General features: G+C 27.8%; 4 protein-coding genes across 9 annotated transcripts; 3 read left to right on the forward strand and 1 right to left on the reverse strand.

Annotated features, from left to right (window-relative positions):
• The first annotated feature begins 216 nt into the window (after nucleotides 1–216).
• Nucleotides 217–2,524, forward strand: LOC124956998 (NADH dehydrogenase [ubiquinone] 1 alpha subcomplex subunit 9, mitochondrial). Its single transcript, XM_047513553.1, has 7 exons — nucleotides 217–378; nucleotides 498–706; nucleotides 894–1,187; nucleotides 1,389–1,555; nucleotides 1,648–1,776; nucleotides 1,877–2,066; nucleotides 2,217–2,524. The coding sequence occupies exons 1-7, from the start codon at nucleotides 339–341 to the stop codon at nucleotides 2,394–2,396; spliced, it is 1,209 nt and encodes a 402-aa protein (XP_047369509.1). The 5' UTR covers nucleotides 217–338; the 3' UTR covers nucleotides 2,397–2,524.
• LOC124956988 (membrane-bound transcription factor site-1 protease) lies at nucleotides 2,375–8,249 on the reverse strand. 4 transcript variants are annotated; one of them, XM_047513532.1, is made up of 14 exons: nucleotides 7,886–8,249; nucleotides 7,059–7,621; nucleotides 6,854–6,985; nucleotides 6,557–6,766; nucleotides 6,249–6,433; nucleotides 5,884–6,181; nucleotides 5,640–5,791; nucleotides 5,280–5,560; nucleotides 5,104–5,215; nucleotides 4,747–5,005; nucleotides 4,379–4,653; nucleotides 3,999–4,288; nucleotides 3,596–3,872; nucleotides 2,375–3,439 (listed from the first exon to the last, which is right to left on the reverse strand). In XM_047513532.1, exons 2-14 carry the CDS (start codon nucleotides 7,605–7,607, stop codon nucleotides 3,079–3,081), a joined length of 3,381 nt encoding a protein of 1,126 aa, XP_047369488.1. In that variant the 5' UTR covers nucleotides 7,608–7,621; nucleotides 7,886–8,249; the 3' UTR covers nucleotides 2,375–3,078. The 4 variants fall into 4 exon arrangements, with proteins under 4 accessions (XP_047369488.1, XP_047369487.1, XP_047369489.1 ...); XM_047513531.1 differs by having other exon boundaries at nucleotides 5,640–5,794; XM_047513533.1 differs by lacking the exon at nucleotides 6,557–6,766 and having other exon boundaries at nucleotides 5,640–5,794; nucleotides 7,886–8,248.
• LOC124956992 (general transcription factor 3C polypeptide 3) lies at nucleotides 8,000–13,018 on the forward strand. Of its 2 annotated transcripts, none has more exons than XM_047513543.1 (5): nucleotides 8,000–8,340; nucleotides 8,725–9,164; nucleotides 9,232–9,435; nucleotides 9,512–11,313; nucleotides 11,462–13,018. In XM_047513543.1, the coding sequence occupies exons 2-5, from the start codon at nucleotides 8,731–8,733 to the stop codon at nucleotides 11,740–11,742; spliced, it is 2,721 nt and encodes a 906-aa protein (XP_047369499.1). In that variant the 5' UTR covers nucleotides 8,000–8,340; nucleotides 8,725–8,730; the 3' UTR covers nucleotides 11,743–13,018. The 2 variants fall into 2 exon arrangements, with proteins under 2 accessions (XP_047369499.1, XP_047369500.1); XM_047513544.1 differs by having other exon boundaries at nucleotides 8,000–8,210.
• Nucleotides 13,019–13,122: 104 nt separating this feature from the next.
• LOC124956989 (DNA ligase 4) lies at nucleotides 13,123–17,685 on the forward strand. Of its 2 annotated transcripts, XM_047513536.1 has the most exons (12): nucleotides 13,123–13,293; nucleotides 13,369–13,542; nucleotides 13,610–13,767; nucleotides 13,835–14,109; nucleotides 14,218–14,529; nucleotides 14,611–14,920; nucleotides 15,007–15,136; nucleotides 15,254–15,511; nucleotides 15,588–15,776; nucleotides 15,909–16,226; nucleotides 16,345–16,587; nucleotides 16,706–17,685. In XM_047513536.1, exons 1-12 carry the CDS (start codon nucleotides 13,153–13,155, stop codon nucleotides 17,051–17,053), a joined length of 2,856 nt encoding a protein of 951 aa, XP_047369492.1. In that variant the 5' UTR covers nucleotides 13,123–13,152; the 3' UTR covers nucleotides 17,054–17,685. The 2 variants fall into 2 exon arrangements, with proteins under 2 accessions (XP_047369492.1, XP_047369493.1); XM_047513537.1 differs by lacking the exon at nucleotides 13,123–13,293 and having other exon boundaries at nucleotides 13,387–13,510.
• The last annotated feature ends 12 nt before the right edge of the window (nucleotides 17,686–17,697 follow it).

Here is a 17,697-nt window from a genome sequence, read left to right on the forward strand (position 1 = left end):
CGTTTCAACAGTGACCGATCAACGTTAAGAACATGGATATATGTATAGTACGATTTTAATATATTATATTATATATATTATATATTATATATTACATATTATATGGATATGTATCATAAATGTATTTGTTTTTTGCTGTTAATATAATACATTATTTTTTACAGATACAATATTACTGACGAATAAGAAATAATTCGATTATTAACAATAAACTTTCATTACGTCATATTGGCAATACTTTCGATAATTGCTAGTGATAAAATGAACAGAGTCTGATAGTCTAAATATTGAACAGTTATTTTCAAGACTAACCTTTGTTTCTTAATTGGTAGTCAAAAATGTCAGCTGTTCTTTTAAAGAACTCTATTCAATCATCCAGTAAGATTCTTATTAATGTTCAGACAAATCATACACATTGATATATTTTATATCTCATAAATTATATTGCAGTGTAATTATGTAATAGCAATAATTTTTAATATTATTTTATGTTTCAGAATTACAGACAATACATTTTGCAAGTATTATTGTACAAGGAAATAATTATTCCGATCAGCCACGTATTATTAAAAATCCAACTACAGCTTCTTTAAAGAGAGGTACAGGAGGTCGTTCTTCTTTCAATGGAATAGTATGTACAATCTTTGGTAATACCGGCTTGGTTGGACGGTATCTGTGTAATCGTCTTGGGAAGATTGGAACACAGGCATGTCATACTTATGTACAACATGTAGCAGGATAAGTAAGAGTATATAGTTATAGTGAACTACATCGTAATTTATTTAAGAAAATAATGATTGTTCGTATAGCGGTAGCTATCATTACATAATAGTATTTAATATTAATATGATTAATATTAATTTTTTTAAATAAAAGAAAAATTATATTTTCAGTTGATCCTTCCACATCGATCAGATTTTTATTTCAGTAGGCACCTTAAACTTTGTGGAGATCTTGGACAAGTACTTTTCCATCCGTTTGATTTACGAGACGAAGAATCTATCTTCAAATGCATGAAATATTCAAATGTAGTTGTTAATTTAATAGGTAAAGATTGGCCAACAAACAATTTCTCTTATGAGGATGTACATGTAGAAGGAGCAAGACGAATTGCTAAGATTGCTAAAAAAGTTGGCGTGGAACGTTTAATTCACGTTTCCTCTTTAAATGCATCTCCTAATCCCAAGGTAATTGATTGTCTTAAATAAATAAATATATCTATATAAAATAATGTTATATACAATTTACATTATGTCATTCACATAAATTAATATGATATAAATTTAAAATCATTGAAAAAGTTTGTCATTTTCTGTGGTCTTTAAATTTTATGTTTATGATTGTTTAAATGATGAAAATTACAAATAAATTATTTTGTATTTTATAAGCCATTAGTTTTGAAAAAAGGCTCGCAGTTTTTAAGAACAAAATGGGAAGGTGAATGTGCTGTGAAAGAAGAATTTCCAGAAGCAACAATAATTCGTCCATCCATTATATATGGAATGCAAGACAGATTTTTGACTCATTATAGTCACAAATGGAATCAATTTTTGCTGTATGTGTAAAAAAATGTTTCTATGCTTATGGAAATATGTGATTTACTTTCGAATACCTTAACAATTTTATATATATTTTATATTATAATAGTAATCCAGTACTATGGAAAAAGGGCGAACAAACAGAAAAACAACCAGTTCATGTATCCGATGTAGCTGCTGGTATAGTTGCTATCATATTAGATAATAATACTGTTGGAAAAACCTATCAATTTGTTGGGTATGTATCTTGAATAAGTCATACACAGAAATCAATGTTTCAATATCAAATATTGTATGTTTTTAATCATGACATAAATAACTTCTTGTCTTTATATTAGACCACGAAGATACAAATTAAGAAGTTTAGTTGAGTGGATTCAGAGATCAATAACAGAAGAATGGGAGAAAGACGGTTCTCAAATATTAGATTTAAATAAAACTTTACTCTTCCAGTTGAAAATATTTTTGAATGAAGCCATAGGCAATACGCACAGAATAAATCATTTACATTGGGAAGGAATAGAAAAAGTATGTATTACTTTATAGAGTACATAATTTAATTTATACTTATAATGATATAGAAAATTATTGCAACAGCTATAATAAATTGAGAGAGATGTTAAATACTTCTTTTTCACTTTCTATATATTTATTCTTTCTTTATTATGCATTATATAGGACAGTACAAGTGATGAAGTTTTAAAAGATCTACCTACACTGGAGGATCTTGGAATTGAGCTTGCTGTCCTTGAAGAATTAGGTGCATGGGATTTAAAATTATATCACAGACACACTTATTATGATAAATCTTATGAGGAATATAAAACAATACCACCTCCAGAATGTATACCACTTTAATTAATATCAATTTTCAGAATAACATCATAGTTATGATAGAAAATAATAACTTATAATGAACATATTGTAAATTCATTATCTAATAAATTTCTGTATCATGTTCTAGTAAATAAATATTTACCACAGTATGTGTTAATAAAAAAAAAAAAAAAACTTACCTTTGAAAATCAAAAACAAGATCAATTTTTATGTTTGGAGATGATCTTTAATTGATGAATCACACAGTGACACAATTTTATTAAACCGTATACAATTATATCACTATTTGGAATTTTTTTTTGTTCAAATGAATGAATTATTACATCATTGCATCAGATCATGCTAGATCAATAATAACACATTCGACGAATGTTAAACGATTTTCTTTTAGTAGTTACATAAAACATGTAAATATTAAATCATGAGGTATACAATACTTTCCTAAAATTTTGTCCAAATAGAATTATATCTGTCGAGGTAAGTAAAGCAGATAGGATATGTTTTATATCATTCTAATAGTCTTTCTATACGAAATTCGTTGAAGATGTAAATTGGCACACACAAATCTTTACCTCCGTCTTTGAATTTATGCAAAAAATGTGGTAAAATATTATTAGACTATAGAATATACCACATTGTCTATATAAAATATATAAACAAAATTTTATAAAACTATTTATAAAATTTCTTTACAAGCATTTGATTACATTTGAGGCACCTGGCGCATGGCAATAGCTTGTATAACTCTACGTAATTTACCAACTGTTCGTTTTCTTCTAGAATGTCTTCTAAATATCAACCAATTCCACCGATTCAGTAAACAAAAAAGAATCACGCCTACCATAATAATTATTACTATATAATACCATTGATTCACAGTCACTTGATGGTCCTGTTCATTTTGCTTTATGTTATTAACAACTCCATTTAAATTATTATTATATAAGAAAGGAACACTTGCTCCAATATGTCGTTTAAGCCATAATGAATCTTCTTGTGGAATTGGATTTGCAGCCATTATTCCACTTCCCACAGATAGTAATTTTTGAGATTTATATAAATTTCTGAAATATAACAATAGGATAAAATTTCTGTAAATATTGCTGCGCCTTATTTTACAAAATTATTTATCCTTTAATTTATTTATGTTTATTTTCGTACAAACATATTTATGATTATTTAATTGCATATTAATGAATGAAAAATATTATTATGCTTACGTGGGTGCAGATTCATTAACTGGTTTTGGTAAAGCTAGCGTAATAGTGGGACACGATGGTAGTGGACGATAACGACCTGCTCCAGTACCTTCAGATGCTACTACCTTGCTATGGCGTTTGAAATTGCTACCCTCTATTCGTTGAGGTAATATGTTATTCTCGAAATGATCTGATTCCTTTGGATCTTTATTTGGATGTGAATTTTCATTCATAAATATAGTTGCTATTCGGCCTGTAGTTGTATATTCTAAGATGGCATCGAGCATCCAGAAACAAGCTAGAAAAATATATATTTTTTTAACCAATATATATATATATATATATATATATATATATATATATATACAAAATCATTAATTTTAATAAGTCATTATTAAAATAAGATAATGATCAAAATATTTACGTTTTTGTAAATGACTGTCGTCAATGCAATTTGAATCTCCATATACTACAAGCCTACCAGGCATATCATTTACATGTTCTTTCTCATGATTGTCTTCTGGAGATTCTTCTTCAAAATCTTTTATATCGTTATCCTTGATATTGTAGTTCTCCTTAACACTTTCATAACGTTTAGTTTGTAAAAGTCCAAGAATTGGTACAAGTTTTGACGATCCTGTTTCAGTTTCCAGAAGAAATTCTTGACCTTGATCACGTAATTTTGCATAAAGTAGAACTCCGTCTCGTGGAAATCTTATGTGTTTCATGTAAAAACATATCATCTAAATGTTTCTATATAATTTTTTGGAGGTAAATAATTGGGATAAATTAAATATAGTTTACCGAGCAATAGTTGATCCAGAAGCAAAAGATACAGGTGAATGTTGACCAAGACTAAATTGACCATCTTGTACTTGATCACTAAATGCTATTCCCCAGTTAGGATATAAAAGGTCGTTTAAAGCTGGTATATTTGCACCTCCTGTATCAGGAACCCACCATTGACGAGTATTTTCATCATAAAATTTTACCTTTCGCATGACAGTAACATTATACCAATCTGCAAAAATAATTACAGAAAGCCCATCTTCTTCGACGTCTTGTTTTAATTTTGCCACCTAGAAAGAAAATCCGTTAATTATATAATTATAAAATGAAAATAAAAAAAGGAAAATCTTTCCTTATAAATAAATGAAGTAAAAAATACGTACTTCTTCAGGAAAGAATTCTTCTTCTGTATCAACAATAAGTAACGTTCCATAATTTTTAGCATCAAAACAGGTAAATGGATGGCCAAGTACTTCGAGATAATATCCAGCATTGCGTAAATGCTGATACATATCTTTAAAATTTGTATGAATATGATCACCGTTCCAATCAAGAGGATCACTTTTTGCATGTAAATCATCTCTTGGAAAATATCCTGGAGGATAACGTAAGTTATGGTACTGATCCCAAAGAATACGTTTGCTGTTAAACAATAATCATAATAATTACATGTATAATATAAGTGATAATGTTATATAAGTTGTACAGATCACAACAAAGCATATATTATTTATAGTTACTGTCGAGGCGGAGTTGGTATAACTTTGGCTTTTAATGGTAGTTCAATCGTCGATTGACGAGATTCTTCTTCCCCATCACTTGGCGGTGATTTTATAGTTATAGATATATGACCTATGTATAAATTAATATTAACATGATTTTTTCAATATGATACCTATTTAATAAGTTATATTACCTTGTGCTATACCCTGCCAATCACGAGAACTCGATGGAACAGTTATAGAAACTGCTAACCAGCCTGACCATGGCCATAGAACATCGCTGTGCGTTAATGATATATCAATTCGTTCTCCGTTACCATTACCAGTATATGGATGCCAAGTAAGATCCGTAATATGACCCGAAACACCCAATCCATTTATTATTGTTATATTTACGATTATTGGTATACCAGTATGATAAACAGCTTGAGTACAATATGGCCACATGTACTGGCACTCAGTCAAATCTATGTAACTGAATTTATATTATCTATGAAACATAGATGATCTCAGTGTTTTATTGTTTTATTTATTACAGATAAAAGAGTAGTTACCTTGGACTGAGAGTACACATGGGCGTGTATAATCTTAAAAAATGAAACGCTCTCAACAAATCTAATTTTCCTGCTCCTTGTTCAAACATACCAACCCCTGGTAAACGTCGTGCGGAACTAAGTAATGCTTGTTTCATACTAGCCGGTGTTACCTTCTTATAACAAAAAAGTTTAAGTTTTGAAAATATAAATATTCTCAATGTATATATAAAAATAGATATATACTTTTCAAAACAATAATTACCCTTCTTTTAACATTTTGAGATCCATCTGGTTGGACAAAACCACTTGCTAAAAGTGCTACAGCACCAGCTACAACGGGACTAGCAACAGAAGTACCAGAGAGTGTTCTGCAACCAGTCTGTAATGCCGAACCTCTCACTCCTGATCCATATGTAACTAAGTCAGGTTTAACTCTTCCATAACCAGATGGTAATTCCCATGTTGTCATACCTCTCGATGAAAATTTAGCTATTTGATCCTCCCAATTTATACCTCCAACACCAATAACATCCATTTGATCAGCAGGGTTATTTAATGTTCTATATAAGATATGAGAAATTTGTAATATGAATAAAAATACAAATAATAACAATAGTTAGGACTTACCCATAAAGAGGACCATCATTTCCAATTGCAGACACCATAATTACACCATTTGCTGTAAGTTCCCAAACTTTATCAACGAATGGATGATCCATGAAGTCTGGACCACCAATACTGAGATTTAGCACTGTAACTTTAGTTAATATAGCATAATTGAATGCATCAAGAAACCACGATGTATATGATACCTATATCAAACAAAACATAGAAGAAAATAATAAAGGAATATTTTTTAATAGATTATTATATATTTTATAAAAACAGTTAAGAATATTAGACACATATATATATACATATATATACATATATACTTGAGCATTAGTGAAAACACGAAAAATATGCAACTCGGCATCTGGTGCAAATCCAAGACATTCTCTAGAAGATGAAGCTATAACACCAGCAACAAATGTTCCATGACCTAAACCATCTTCTAAAGTTTTCTCATTTGTCCAATTCGAACGTTCTTTAATTTTTTTGAAATGTGGATGGCTAGCAGCTAATCCAGTATCAAATATTGCTACCTGATATGTATAATACAATTAAAAGCTTCATTTTAAATTATATCAACTATATTTCATATCTACTTATTAACTATTTGTATTATTCACCTTAATACCATGACCTGTTACACCCATGCCCCATAATGCATCTGCTTGAAGTATACTTGTGATTTGTCTTGGAATAGCACGTAGCAACCTACGAGATGCATGCCGATTTATTGGTTGCCAGAAATGATTACCCTAAAATTAAAAAGTTTCTATAATATATATATTTACAAATTAATCTTACCTGTTTCTATATGTGAAAACATACATAAGTATTAATTTTCCTTTTGAATCCTTTATATTCTGGAAGTTCTCCTTCTTCTGTGATATTAATATATTTTAAACTTCTACGTACTAGTCGCTGAGGTGTTACTCTTTTTATGAGTGGATGATCCATTAAAGCATTGAGTCCATGATAATTATCAGTTTCTTCTAAGAGAACTACATCAAAATCACTTGGAAAATTACTTGCCAAATTATTTCTAGCTAATAGTTTCCAATTATTAACTCCAGATGAATTTAATGCAGCACATATATAATTTCTACGAGCATGAGGTTTGTAGTAGCCTTTGAATGCTACAATATATTCATTTTTAACAATTCTAGATGAAAATTGAACTTTAACTTCGTGCATATTATGATGTAAATCACATGATGATATCGAGTAGGTATCATATGATTCTGACTTATTATGTGCTGGGTTATGACGAGTCTGTTCTTCTCCTAATGAACAGTTTAATTGGTGATTACTTGATTTGTTCGTAAAGGTAAGGAGTAATACCAAAGTAATGTACAGCCAAGATATATGCGACTTCATACTATTAGTACAAACTGAAAATTATAAATCATTTAAATTATCTATTATTCAATAACAATATTAGAATATATTTTGTATAACATGGTTGATTTTTTATTCCTTTTTCTATCTATTTTTTTAATTAAACATTATTGTATAGTTATTGACAATGAATCATTCATCTATTACTCAGTATATTTTTTCAATATATAAAATCAACTGTATATTAATAAAGCTTGAATACTTACAATGTTTAATTTTATCATAAAGATAATAATGAAGAATAAATGTTTACTTACGGTAACGATATATTTATCTTTCACGTCATAACCTTAAGTTTTATTTATCATAGAAATTCACATTGAAATCTTGCAGCCGTACATTTTTAATTATTTCTTTTATAGGTAAGTCATTGATTTCTTAAATTGTAAACACATTGTAAAGTATACATACAACGAAATTATGTATATCACGTTATCCATGCTTCGATGTTTACAAATCTCATTGCATTTAAAGACAGAGGTGTAATTGCAATGAGGTTAAATAAAATTTAAGTGCTGACACTACACGATAACAATTCACATAAAAGTACTACGTAAATATTATTTACTACGAATTTATAAGGTAGTTTTTAATTCCTATATATTCCAATTTCAATTATTAATTGTACCTTTTGATAATCATTTAATTTTACAATTTTGTAAATAAAAAATAAATGGTGTAATAATAAGAAAGCCAGATATAAAATTAATTTGTAAGTATTTTATGCGAATATAAATTATTTCTTTTTTTAACATTTATATATATATATATATATATATATATATATATATATATATATATATATAATATATGTATATTTGTATATATATGTATATATATATGTATATATATAAGGGTATAATGTTTATTTACAAATTTACTTAATCAATCGCAAATTTTAAGTTTTATTTTATATAATTTACGGTTACATTAATTTAAATAAAAAATATAATAAAACATACAAGTCTAAATTATTGTTTACAATTGTTGATAAGATATGTTGTTCTAAATGAAATGAAAGCATAAAATATAAATGAATATTTTTTAATTCAATTATTATATAAAGAGTAATTTTGTTACTGTATTATATTAACAGTGAAATATGGAGCAATTTACAGAGGATAATAATAAAACAAATCTGGATGTTGAAATAAATTCTGAGGCTAAATCGGAAAAAGACAAAGAGGATATAATGATTCTCGATCATGATACCAATGTTATGCCAATAATCATAGAAGAATTGGATGAAAGTGCTATTAATTCCATGGACGTAGATATGACTGAGTTTGTAGAAGCTAAAGCTTTAGAAGTACAAGATGTATCTCAAACAATAATTCCATCCTATACATATTCTGAGCAAAGTAGTCCTGTTAATGACATTATAATGGAAATAGATGATCAAAATGTACTACTAACTGTTGAAGAAGAAGATAGATTAACTAAACAATTTTTAAATGGTGAATTAACATTCAGTGAATATTCCTCTAAAATGGATGAAAATCCAGAACTAGAAATCTCAGATACGGATGTTTCTAAGTATGTACTAAGAAAAATATGAAACTTTTATGTATTGAACATCACTGATAAATAATATCATTTTTAGAAAAGATTCAGAAAATGAACAAGCAGTTTCACAACAAATTATAAATAAAAAAGAACAAAAGTTATCAACATTTTCACAAGCAGGACCAAAAAGGAAACGGAGAACCCTTCCCCCTGTTTTACAAGGTCTTATGGGTGAAGCAAATTTACGTTTTGCAAGAGGAGAAACAACATTAGCAGCACAAATGTGTATGGAAATAATTAGGCAAGTTAAATTTTTTTAATCTAATTAAGGAGTTTCTTAATAATAATCAAATCATGATTGATTAATAATTCTACAGGCAGGTACCAAGTGCTCCAGAACCATTTCAAACCTTAGCAATGATATATGAAAATGATCAGCCTGAGAAATCATTACAATTTGCATTAATAGCAGCACATCTCAGTCCAAAGGATGCCGATCAATGGGCTAGATTGGCTAATTTATCATTAGAGAGTGGCAATATAAAACAAGCAATAACATGCTATTCGAAAGCTATTCAAGCTAGCCCAAAAGAAATACATTTGTATGAATCATTAATAGAACTTCAAGAGCAAAATGGAGATAAAAGAGCTCATTTGAAAGCATATACAAAATTGTTACATCATCTGGATTCAGAAAATGGTGAAGAAATATTAAAATATGCAAAAATACTAGCAAAACGACACATGCAAGAAAATAATAATGAACAAGCATTAGATGCTATGGAATATATTTTTGTTAAGTGTCCTGAATTGATAACATTAGAAGAAGTCAATATTATGACAGAATTGTTAATTACTTTAAAACATTTTAATAGATGTTTAGATACTCTAACTAAGTACACTAGTATCTGGGTTCAATTTAAGGAGATAGATATTTCTGATAAAAAAATTTCAGAACCTCCTAATATATCTATAATAGAAACCTGTGATATACCAGACGATGTAGTTGTAGATTTAAAAGCAAAATTTCTTATAACTCTTATTGAACTGAATGAAATTACTATGGCAGATAAACTTTTACCTAAATTGTTGAAAGAAGATCCAGAGATATCTGGAGATTTATTTTTAGATGTAGCAGAGGCTTTTATGGGAAAAAAAGAATTCCAGCGAGCTTTGGACTTATTAGATCCATTAGTTAATAGCAACAACTTTAGTTTAGCAGCTGTTTGGTTAAGACACGCAGAATGTTGGGTTGGCTGTAAAGATCTAAAAAAAGCTATTAAATCTTATGAAGTTGTTAAACAATTATCTCCTCAGCATTTAGGTGCTAGACTAGCATTAGCAAAACTTTATAAGTTTAAAGGTCAATACATTAAGGCAGCAGAAGTTCTTAAACAAGATCCAGAATCAGATGCACTAGATCCTAATGTAATTTATATGAGGACACTTTTGCTCTTCAAAACTCAAAAATATGATGAGTATTTTCAATCTGGAATGTTATTACTTTCAAGACATTGTATTAATATTAGGTCAAAAGCTGAGCTTGGTGCATTAACAAGAGCAACTGGAATACGTCAACGTCTTGAAAGTTTACAATTGCATCGACTATCATGTGGTGAAAAACTTGAAGAAGAAAATGTACCAACATTTGTTAACAGTGATGAACCAAGTGAAAAGAATGAATTCCTTTTATATATTCAAATGTGCAAGTTAGCTTGTGAATTGAAAAGATATGGATTACTACAAAGAATATCTTTTAGTGCATTGACATCTAAAAGATTTGAGAAGAGGAATTCTCATATCATGTTCTTATGTTTATTGGCTTGTATTCACAATAATGATTCTTATTATGGTTACAATATTGTGCGGGAAATAGTAAAAGTTTGTCAACGTTCAAATTCATGGAATTTACTTAATATAGTTATTCAAAAAGCTGAAGATTCTAGACACAATAGATTCATAATGCGTTTACTTGGACGAGAAGATGCATTTTCTCATTTGCATATAATGCATGCAAATAATTGCCTTGTCTGTGGGACATATACTTATGCTCTGAATGATTACATATCCCTCTTTAGAGTTACGCCAAATGCATTATTGGCCTTATTAATTTCTGTTACTTTACTACAAATGTCATGTCAAAAGCATTCATCAAAGAAGAATCAATTAATAATTCAAGGTAATTATTAATAATTTAAGGAATAGGTTAATAATAAAAATAAAGGAATAAGATTAATAATTCAAGGAATGTATATATTTATCAGTATTTAGATATGAAATATAATTATTATGAATGATTAAATATATCATTTATTATTGAATTGTAGCAATTGCATTCTTTAAGAAATATGCACAATTACGAGGAGTGGAAGGTCAACACGAAACATATTATAATATAGCACGTGCATTTCATCAAATTGGAATGTTGCCAACAGCTATACACTATTATAAACTAGTTCTTCATTCAGATCCAGGAGATTTAGTTAAACAAAATGAAGAACTTTTAGACTTGAAAAAAGAAGCAGCTTTTAATCTTCATCTTATATATTTACAATCTGAAAATCTTAATCTTGCCAGAATGTATCTTGAAGAATATATTACTATTTAAAAGCATTATAAATAAGTTATATGTATAAATAGTATAAGAAATTAATAGATATGTTATATTATAAATGTACATATTTTTTGCCGAAAAAGTATTAATAGCTCTTAAATAAAAATAAAGTATTAAGACTGTTCATAATCTCAGGTTTTTTAATGGTTTACGCCATTAATGAGAACAGGCGTAATTCTTGATTGATTTTGATGAACAAAGTCTTCTTTTAAAGGCGAAGATTTAATTTATAATACGTAGTTTTAGAATTATTGAAAAAGATTTTTATTTGTGTATAAAGTATTTTCGAAAAATTCCCTTTTTAAAACGATTTTTTTTTACAAAAAAATAAAGCTTTTAAATAAGAACCTTGTACTTTCACTACTGATTTTAATATACACACTTGAATGGATATTTTCTATATCTCTCGTGAGACAGTGATTGCCTGCTTGTTTGTGTGCGTAAATAACTGGTACTTAGATTTTTTGAACATTTAAAAACGCAAAAAATGCATTTTACGATGCTCGCGCAGAGAAGCTATGGTAATTTATTTGGTCATTTTAATGAGATTTGACTAGATGATTCTATGGCAAAAATAAGGAAATATGTGTCCAATCGTTGTTTATCGATGTGTTTTTAAAATATTGTTAAATTTTGGAAAAATGTATAGTTCCTTTTAGATTTTATAGACTTAAAAAGATAGATTTTATAAGCAATGTGTAACACATTGGCAAGCATTTGGATTCTTGTAATACATGGAACATCTTATTATTGTTATGCATTTGTTTTCTTACTATTTCTTAATCAAGATCAGTCGAAGCTAAAATTGTCTTTACTATTATAATATAAAATGTAAAATAATATTTAAATACATTATTATTATTATTATTATTATTATTATTATTATATTATAGTATATTACATTATATTATATCATTATTATTATTATTATTATTACTATTATCAGTAATAGTAATAGTAGCATATTATTATTAGTAATAGTAATAGTCGAAGTCGTATAGAGTGAACTAGTTCTACAAGGGTAACCATGTAAGAAAAAAAAACAGACTGAGAGTTCTATATTATAAGTAATGTGAAAATGAACTCATGTTTTAATATGTATTAAAATAATATGTATAAATATTCACTAATTATTTTTAAGAAAATATTAGACAAATTCTTATTTTTGTCGTAGATTTATATACTTATTCTTATATGTGTCAATTATATTTATTATTTTCTATGGATTTATCGTAAAACAAATGCTTATCGATATCTTATCTAACACGGATCATTGCGAGATGCATTCTACTTTCTTAAAGAAAGGTATACATATGGAGAGACTGAAAGGAGTACGTTCATAAAGTAGTTTAGTAGGACTAAACTCTTTACTTTAACTCACACGAAACCAATTGTTATGTACGCATGAGAGGGGAAATAATCAACATAAGCTTATACATCGATACGATGGACGTATGGTGGGGAGACAACGTTCTCCGCTTGTATTTGTATAGTTCATATTTTGTCCATATCTATCGCTGCAGTCACACATCCTTTGAACAAAAGGTAGTGAACAACTTTTTAAGTATTTGTTCCATGAACTATCTTAATTAGTTTTTAGTTTCATATTTTATTTTAAAGGTATATTCAAAGATGAGTGTATCATTAGCTTCAAGAATTACATTTAAAAGATTGTGCGATGTCTTAGAAAAAGTTATTAAAGCACGTGCCTCCGAAAAGATTAAAATTCTAAAAGAATTTATTTTGCAATGTAAAAAGGAAGGTGACAAATTAAAAAAAGACGATTCAAATGCAGTAAGTTAAAAATTAATTCAAATATTATTAAACATTAATAATCTTTTTCTATTTTCTTTCTTATTAGAATATTTCAATGTTTCCTGTGTTAAGATTGCTTTTACCACAATGCGATCGTAAACGTTCATCATATAATTTGAAGCAAAAATTACTAACAAATATTTACATTCGTGTACTTTGTCTTGGAAAATCTAGTGAAGATGCCAAAAAACTGATAAATTATAGGTATTATAATTTTTTTTTCTTTTACATATTGCTAATTTGTACGGATATTAATATGTTTATTTTTTAGAATTCCTAATTCAAGTAAATCTGAAGGAAGTGACATTTCTGAAATAATTTACTCAGTTGTGAGAAAATATTTGTTACATGGGAAGGAATCGTATACAATAGATAGAATAAATATATTTTTAGACAATATATCAAAAGCAAGTCAAACGAATAATAATAAAGATGAATTATTTAAGGAATTATTTAGACAAATAAGCGCATTAGAATTAAAATGGTTGACTCGTATTATTTTAAAGGATCTAAAGTTAGGTGTTGGAACAAAAAAAATATTGCAAGGTTTGTGGCAGTACAAAAGAGATACTATTTAATATATCATATCTGTTGGTAAATATCCAAAATTTGTAAATTAAATTAAAAAATTTTTTGTTTTTTTTTCTTTTCTAGTTTATCATCCAAAAGCAGGCCAATGTTTTGATACAAATTTCAATTTAGAAAAACTTTGTGATAATTTTGATCAAGGTAAAAAGGAAATTAATTATAATATTGAAGTTTTCTCTTTTTTCAAATCTATGAATTTGGAAAGATCTACAATTAAGGATGCTTCACAACTTTTTCATAATAATCATGAGTATTTTGTACAAATGAAATTTGATGGTGAACGTTCTCAAATACATATGAAAGATGGTATATTCCAATACTTCACAAGACAGGGAATTGATATCACAAATAATTGGGGATATGGAAAAAGTAATTCAGGTAGATACAAAGAATAAGATTTTCATTATAATAATCATATATATATATATACAAAATTCTCATAAAAGCAATTTCTTTTAGATGGTTTTCTCACTAGTACATTTTCGCGTCGTTTAAATCGACAATGTACGTCTATAATTTTGGATGGTGAATTAATGGGTTGGGATAAAGAAAAAAAAGAGTTTGGGTCAAAAGGTATGAGCTATGATGTTAAAAAGCTTACAGCTAATAGTTCCTATCAACCCTGTTTTGTGGCATATGATATTATCTTATATAATGACAAATTGCTCGTTAATTTACCCTATAAAGAAAGATTAAATATATTAAATGATGCATTTCAAGATGAAGAAGGTTCATTAATTAAATGCCAAAATACAATCATTTCTAATAGGTATTTATAAAAGTATACACATAACATTACCATGATGCTTAATGATCATTTTTTTTTTGTTAATTATTATTTATTGTTTTATATAGTAAAGATTTATTGGATATTTTTAATAAAAGTCTTCAAAATAATGAAGAAGGAATAGTTCTAAAAAAATCTGATTTCATTTATAAACCAAATGTTCGCAATGGAACTGGTTGCTACAAATTAAAAGCTGAGGTATATATAACAAGGATTATATCTGTAATATTTAATTTAAAATTATTTCGTTCTTTCAATATATAGCAATGTTTTAGATGATTCTTCGACAAGCCTATAATGTTATTTTTTTATTAGTACTCAGAAGATCTAGTACAAGATATAGACTTAATTATTCTTGGAGGTTATTATGGGGAAGGAAAGTTCAATGGTTTGATAAATAGCTTTATGATGGGTGTTGCCAAAATGCCTGAAATTGAAGGCAAAGAACCTACACAATTTTTCTCTGTTGTATCAGTGTGTAGTGGCATTGCAATGGAAGAATTGACGAAACTTCATTCAAAATTGGAGAAGTATTGGATTAAAGACTGTCCAAATTGTGTGATCAAACCTAAGGTATTTCAAGAGTATATATTTTATAATAATTTTATATTGTTTCTCAAATAAACACATATGTGACTTATATTTTCAGAAACATCTTCCAGATTTATGGATTCGACCTGAGCATTCATTGATTTTAACGCTACGAGCAACGGAAATAGTGAAAACTGATGTTTTTCCGATTGGTTATACTTTACGTTTTCCTCGTGTCATACAGATTAGAGGAGATAAGCCTTGGTATAGTGTTTGTACTAACACAGAATTTTTATCATTGATAAAGGTACAGAAAATATACAAAGAAACTTTTTGGATTGCAATTATTATTTAACTTATCTTGTTTTTCTGCTTTTCTCTCCTTTTTACTTCTCTCCTTATACATATATATATATATTTATATACATATTGTTTTTAGACTGAAGGAACAATTCATAAATTGACTAAAAGAACGGCGACATTGAATGATATTGAAACATCAGTTGTTGAAAAGAAAAAGAAAATAACAATGCCGACTTCGTCAAAGTTTGAAGAAGTGTTTTATAATAATATACAATCAAATAAAAATCTTGTACCGATTACACGTCTATTATATGGAAAAGAAATTTGTGTTATTAATGGTAATAATGAAATATCTAAAGAAAATATAGAAGATAAGCTCTTATTGCATAATGCGAAAATCGTACAGAATCCAAGTGAAGATACTTATTGTGTGATCGTTGGAAATGTCAAAAAGGTAATTAATTATATTATAATATAATATTTCTTTTAAAAGTGTAAACATTTGAGATATTTTTCAAAGCAATTTACTTTCTTTCCAATGTTTCCTTTTTTTTTTTTTTTTTTTTTTTTAGGCGAAAGCGAGAAACATAATACAAAGTGGAAAATATGATGTAGTTACCATAGATTGGTATAAACGTATTATCAAAAAAGAAAACTGGGTTGCATTAGAAAGTTTTTTACCATGGGATCTTTTATGCATTCGTGATTTTACCAAACGATCACTTATTGAAAAATACGATGATTACTATGACAGTTATACAATAGATGCTAATGAAGAAAGTTTACAACGTTCTTTAAAACGGATAGAACATATGGTACGATTGATTTTTTTTGTTTATTTATTTATTTATTTCTTTTTTTTTTTGGAAATATTGATGAATTTATTATCAAATTATTTATTATTTCCATTTTATTATATAATATTAATTTTAGATAAAAAACGAAGAAGTTGTATTTACCAAAGAGGAAGGAATGGATAAAGAATTATTCGAAAATGGTATATCCCCATTTTCTATCTTTAAACAAATTATCGGATATTTTAAGAAATGTTCGAATTCAACGAAATTTAAATTTCGCTTTATGGGTGGTATAATAAAAGAAGATATAAATGAACACGTTAATTATATCTTCATTGAAGATAATTCATTGTTATCTATGAAATCTTTGGAAGTTGATGAAACTATAAAGAAATCTATGAAAAAAGTAATCAACAGTAAATGGATAAAGGATTGTTTTCGGGATCAAAAGTTTTATTCGATCGATGAATATATTGTTGAATAAAAATTTGTATGGACAGATGGAAAGTGGCAGTGAACTGCTAAACAACAAAAAAAAAAGAAAAAAGAACCAAAGAAAAACAAAAAAACAATGAATTTTTATCAAATATGTATCTGAAAACGGAAATAGCACATGTGTGTGTATTTGAAACACCAAAGTTAGAGGAGACTACGGAATCATTTTAGCTCGTATTTTCACTAAGCGCCGAGAAACCGAATACTAGGTGGACTGACAGTTAGACAGTTTGCTCATTTAACATCTTCCCATTTCGAAATGCTTCTTGAGTTGAGTTCGTTCTCTCTCTCTCTCTCTCTCTCTCTCTCTCTCTCTCTCTCTCTCTCTCTCTCTCTCTCTCTCTCTCTCCTTTTATTTTATTAGAATGCGTGCAAAATATGAGGCGAAAGGGCCGCAGCTGCAACGTTTCTCTTACAAAGGATGCCTTTCAGAAAGATTCTTAAACGGATTAAAACGAAAGAAATTTCAATGGAAAAGTTTCTTAACAAATGTACAAAATCACAATTTTAATATTACTACGTATTGTTGTTGTTGTTATTGTTGTTGTTGTTATTATTATTGTATAATTTTATGGAATGTAAATTTCATTGTTTTTTATTTCATACGTGTAAGATTTATATTATATTTTTCAA

This window comes from Vespa velutina, chromosome 24, assembly GCF_912470025.1.
Source record: "Vespa velutina chromosome 24, iVesVel2.1, whole genome shotgun sequence".
In the NCBI taxonomy this organism is placed as follows: Eukaryota; Metazoa; Arthropoda; class Insecta; order Hymenoptera; family Vespidae; genus Vespa; species Vespa velutina.

Bases quoted from the DNA above. Each gene is read 5' to 3' on its own strand.
- LOC124956992 (XM_047513543.1), top strand. From the start codon at position 8,731: ATGGAGCAATTTACAGAGGATAATAATAAAACAAATCTGGATGTTGAA. The intron at 9,165-9,231 runs GTATGTACTAAG...TATCATTTTTAG, and splicing joins TCAGATACGGATGTTTCTAA to AAAAGATTCAGAAAATGAAC. The intron at 9,436-9,511 runs GCAAGTTAAATT...ATAATTCTACAG, and splicing joins ATGTGTATGGAAATAATTAG to GCAGGTACCAAGTGCTCCAG.
- LOC124956998 (XM_047513553.1), top strand. From the start codon at position 339: ATGTCAGCTGTTCTTTTAAAGAACTCTATTCAATCATCCA. The intron at 1,188-1,388 runs GTAATTGATTGT...GTATTTTATAAG, and splicing joins ATGCATCTCCTAATCCCAAG to CCATTAGTTTTGAAAAAAGG. The intron at 1,777-1,876 runs GTATGTATCTTG...TCTTTATATTAG, and splicing joins AAAACCTATCAATTTGTTGG to ACCACGAAGATACAAATTAA.
- LOC124956988 (XM_047513531.1), bottom strand. From the start codon at position 7,607: ATGAAGTCGCATATATCTTGGCTGTACATTACTTTGGTATTACTCCTT. The intron at 4,654-4,746 runs GTACGTATTTTT...TTTTCTTTCTAG, and splicing joins AAGAATTCTTTCCTGAAGAA to GTGGCAAAATTAAAACAAGA. The intron at 4,289-4,378 runs GTAAACTATATT...GAAACACATAAG, and splicing joins TCTGGATCAACTATTGCTCG to ATTTCCACGAGACGGAGTTC.
- LOC124956989 (XM_047513536.1), top strand. From the start codon at position 13,153: ATGAGAGGGGAAATAATCAACATAAGCTTATACATCGATACGATGGAC. The intron at 14,530-14,610 runs GTAGATACAAAG...AATTTCTTTTAG, and splicing joins ATATGGAAAAAGTAATTCAG to ATGGTTTTCTCACTAGTACA. The intron at 15,512-15,587 runs GTATTTCAAGAG...TTATATTTTCAG, and splicing joins ATTGTGTGATCAAACCTAAG to AAACATCTTCCAGATTTATG.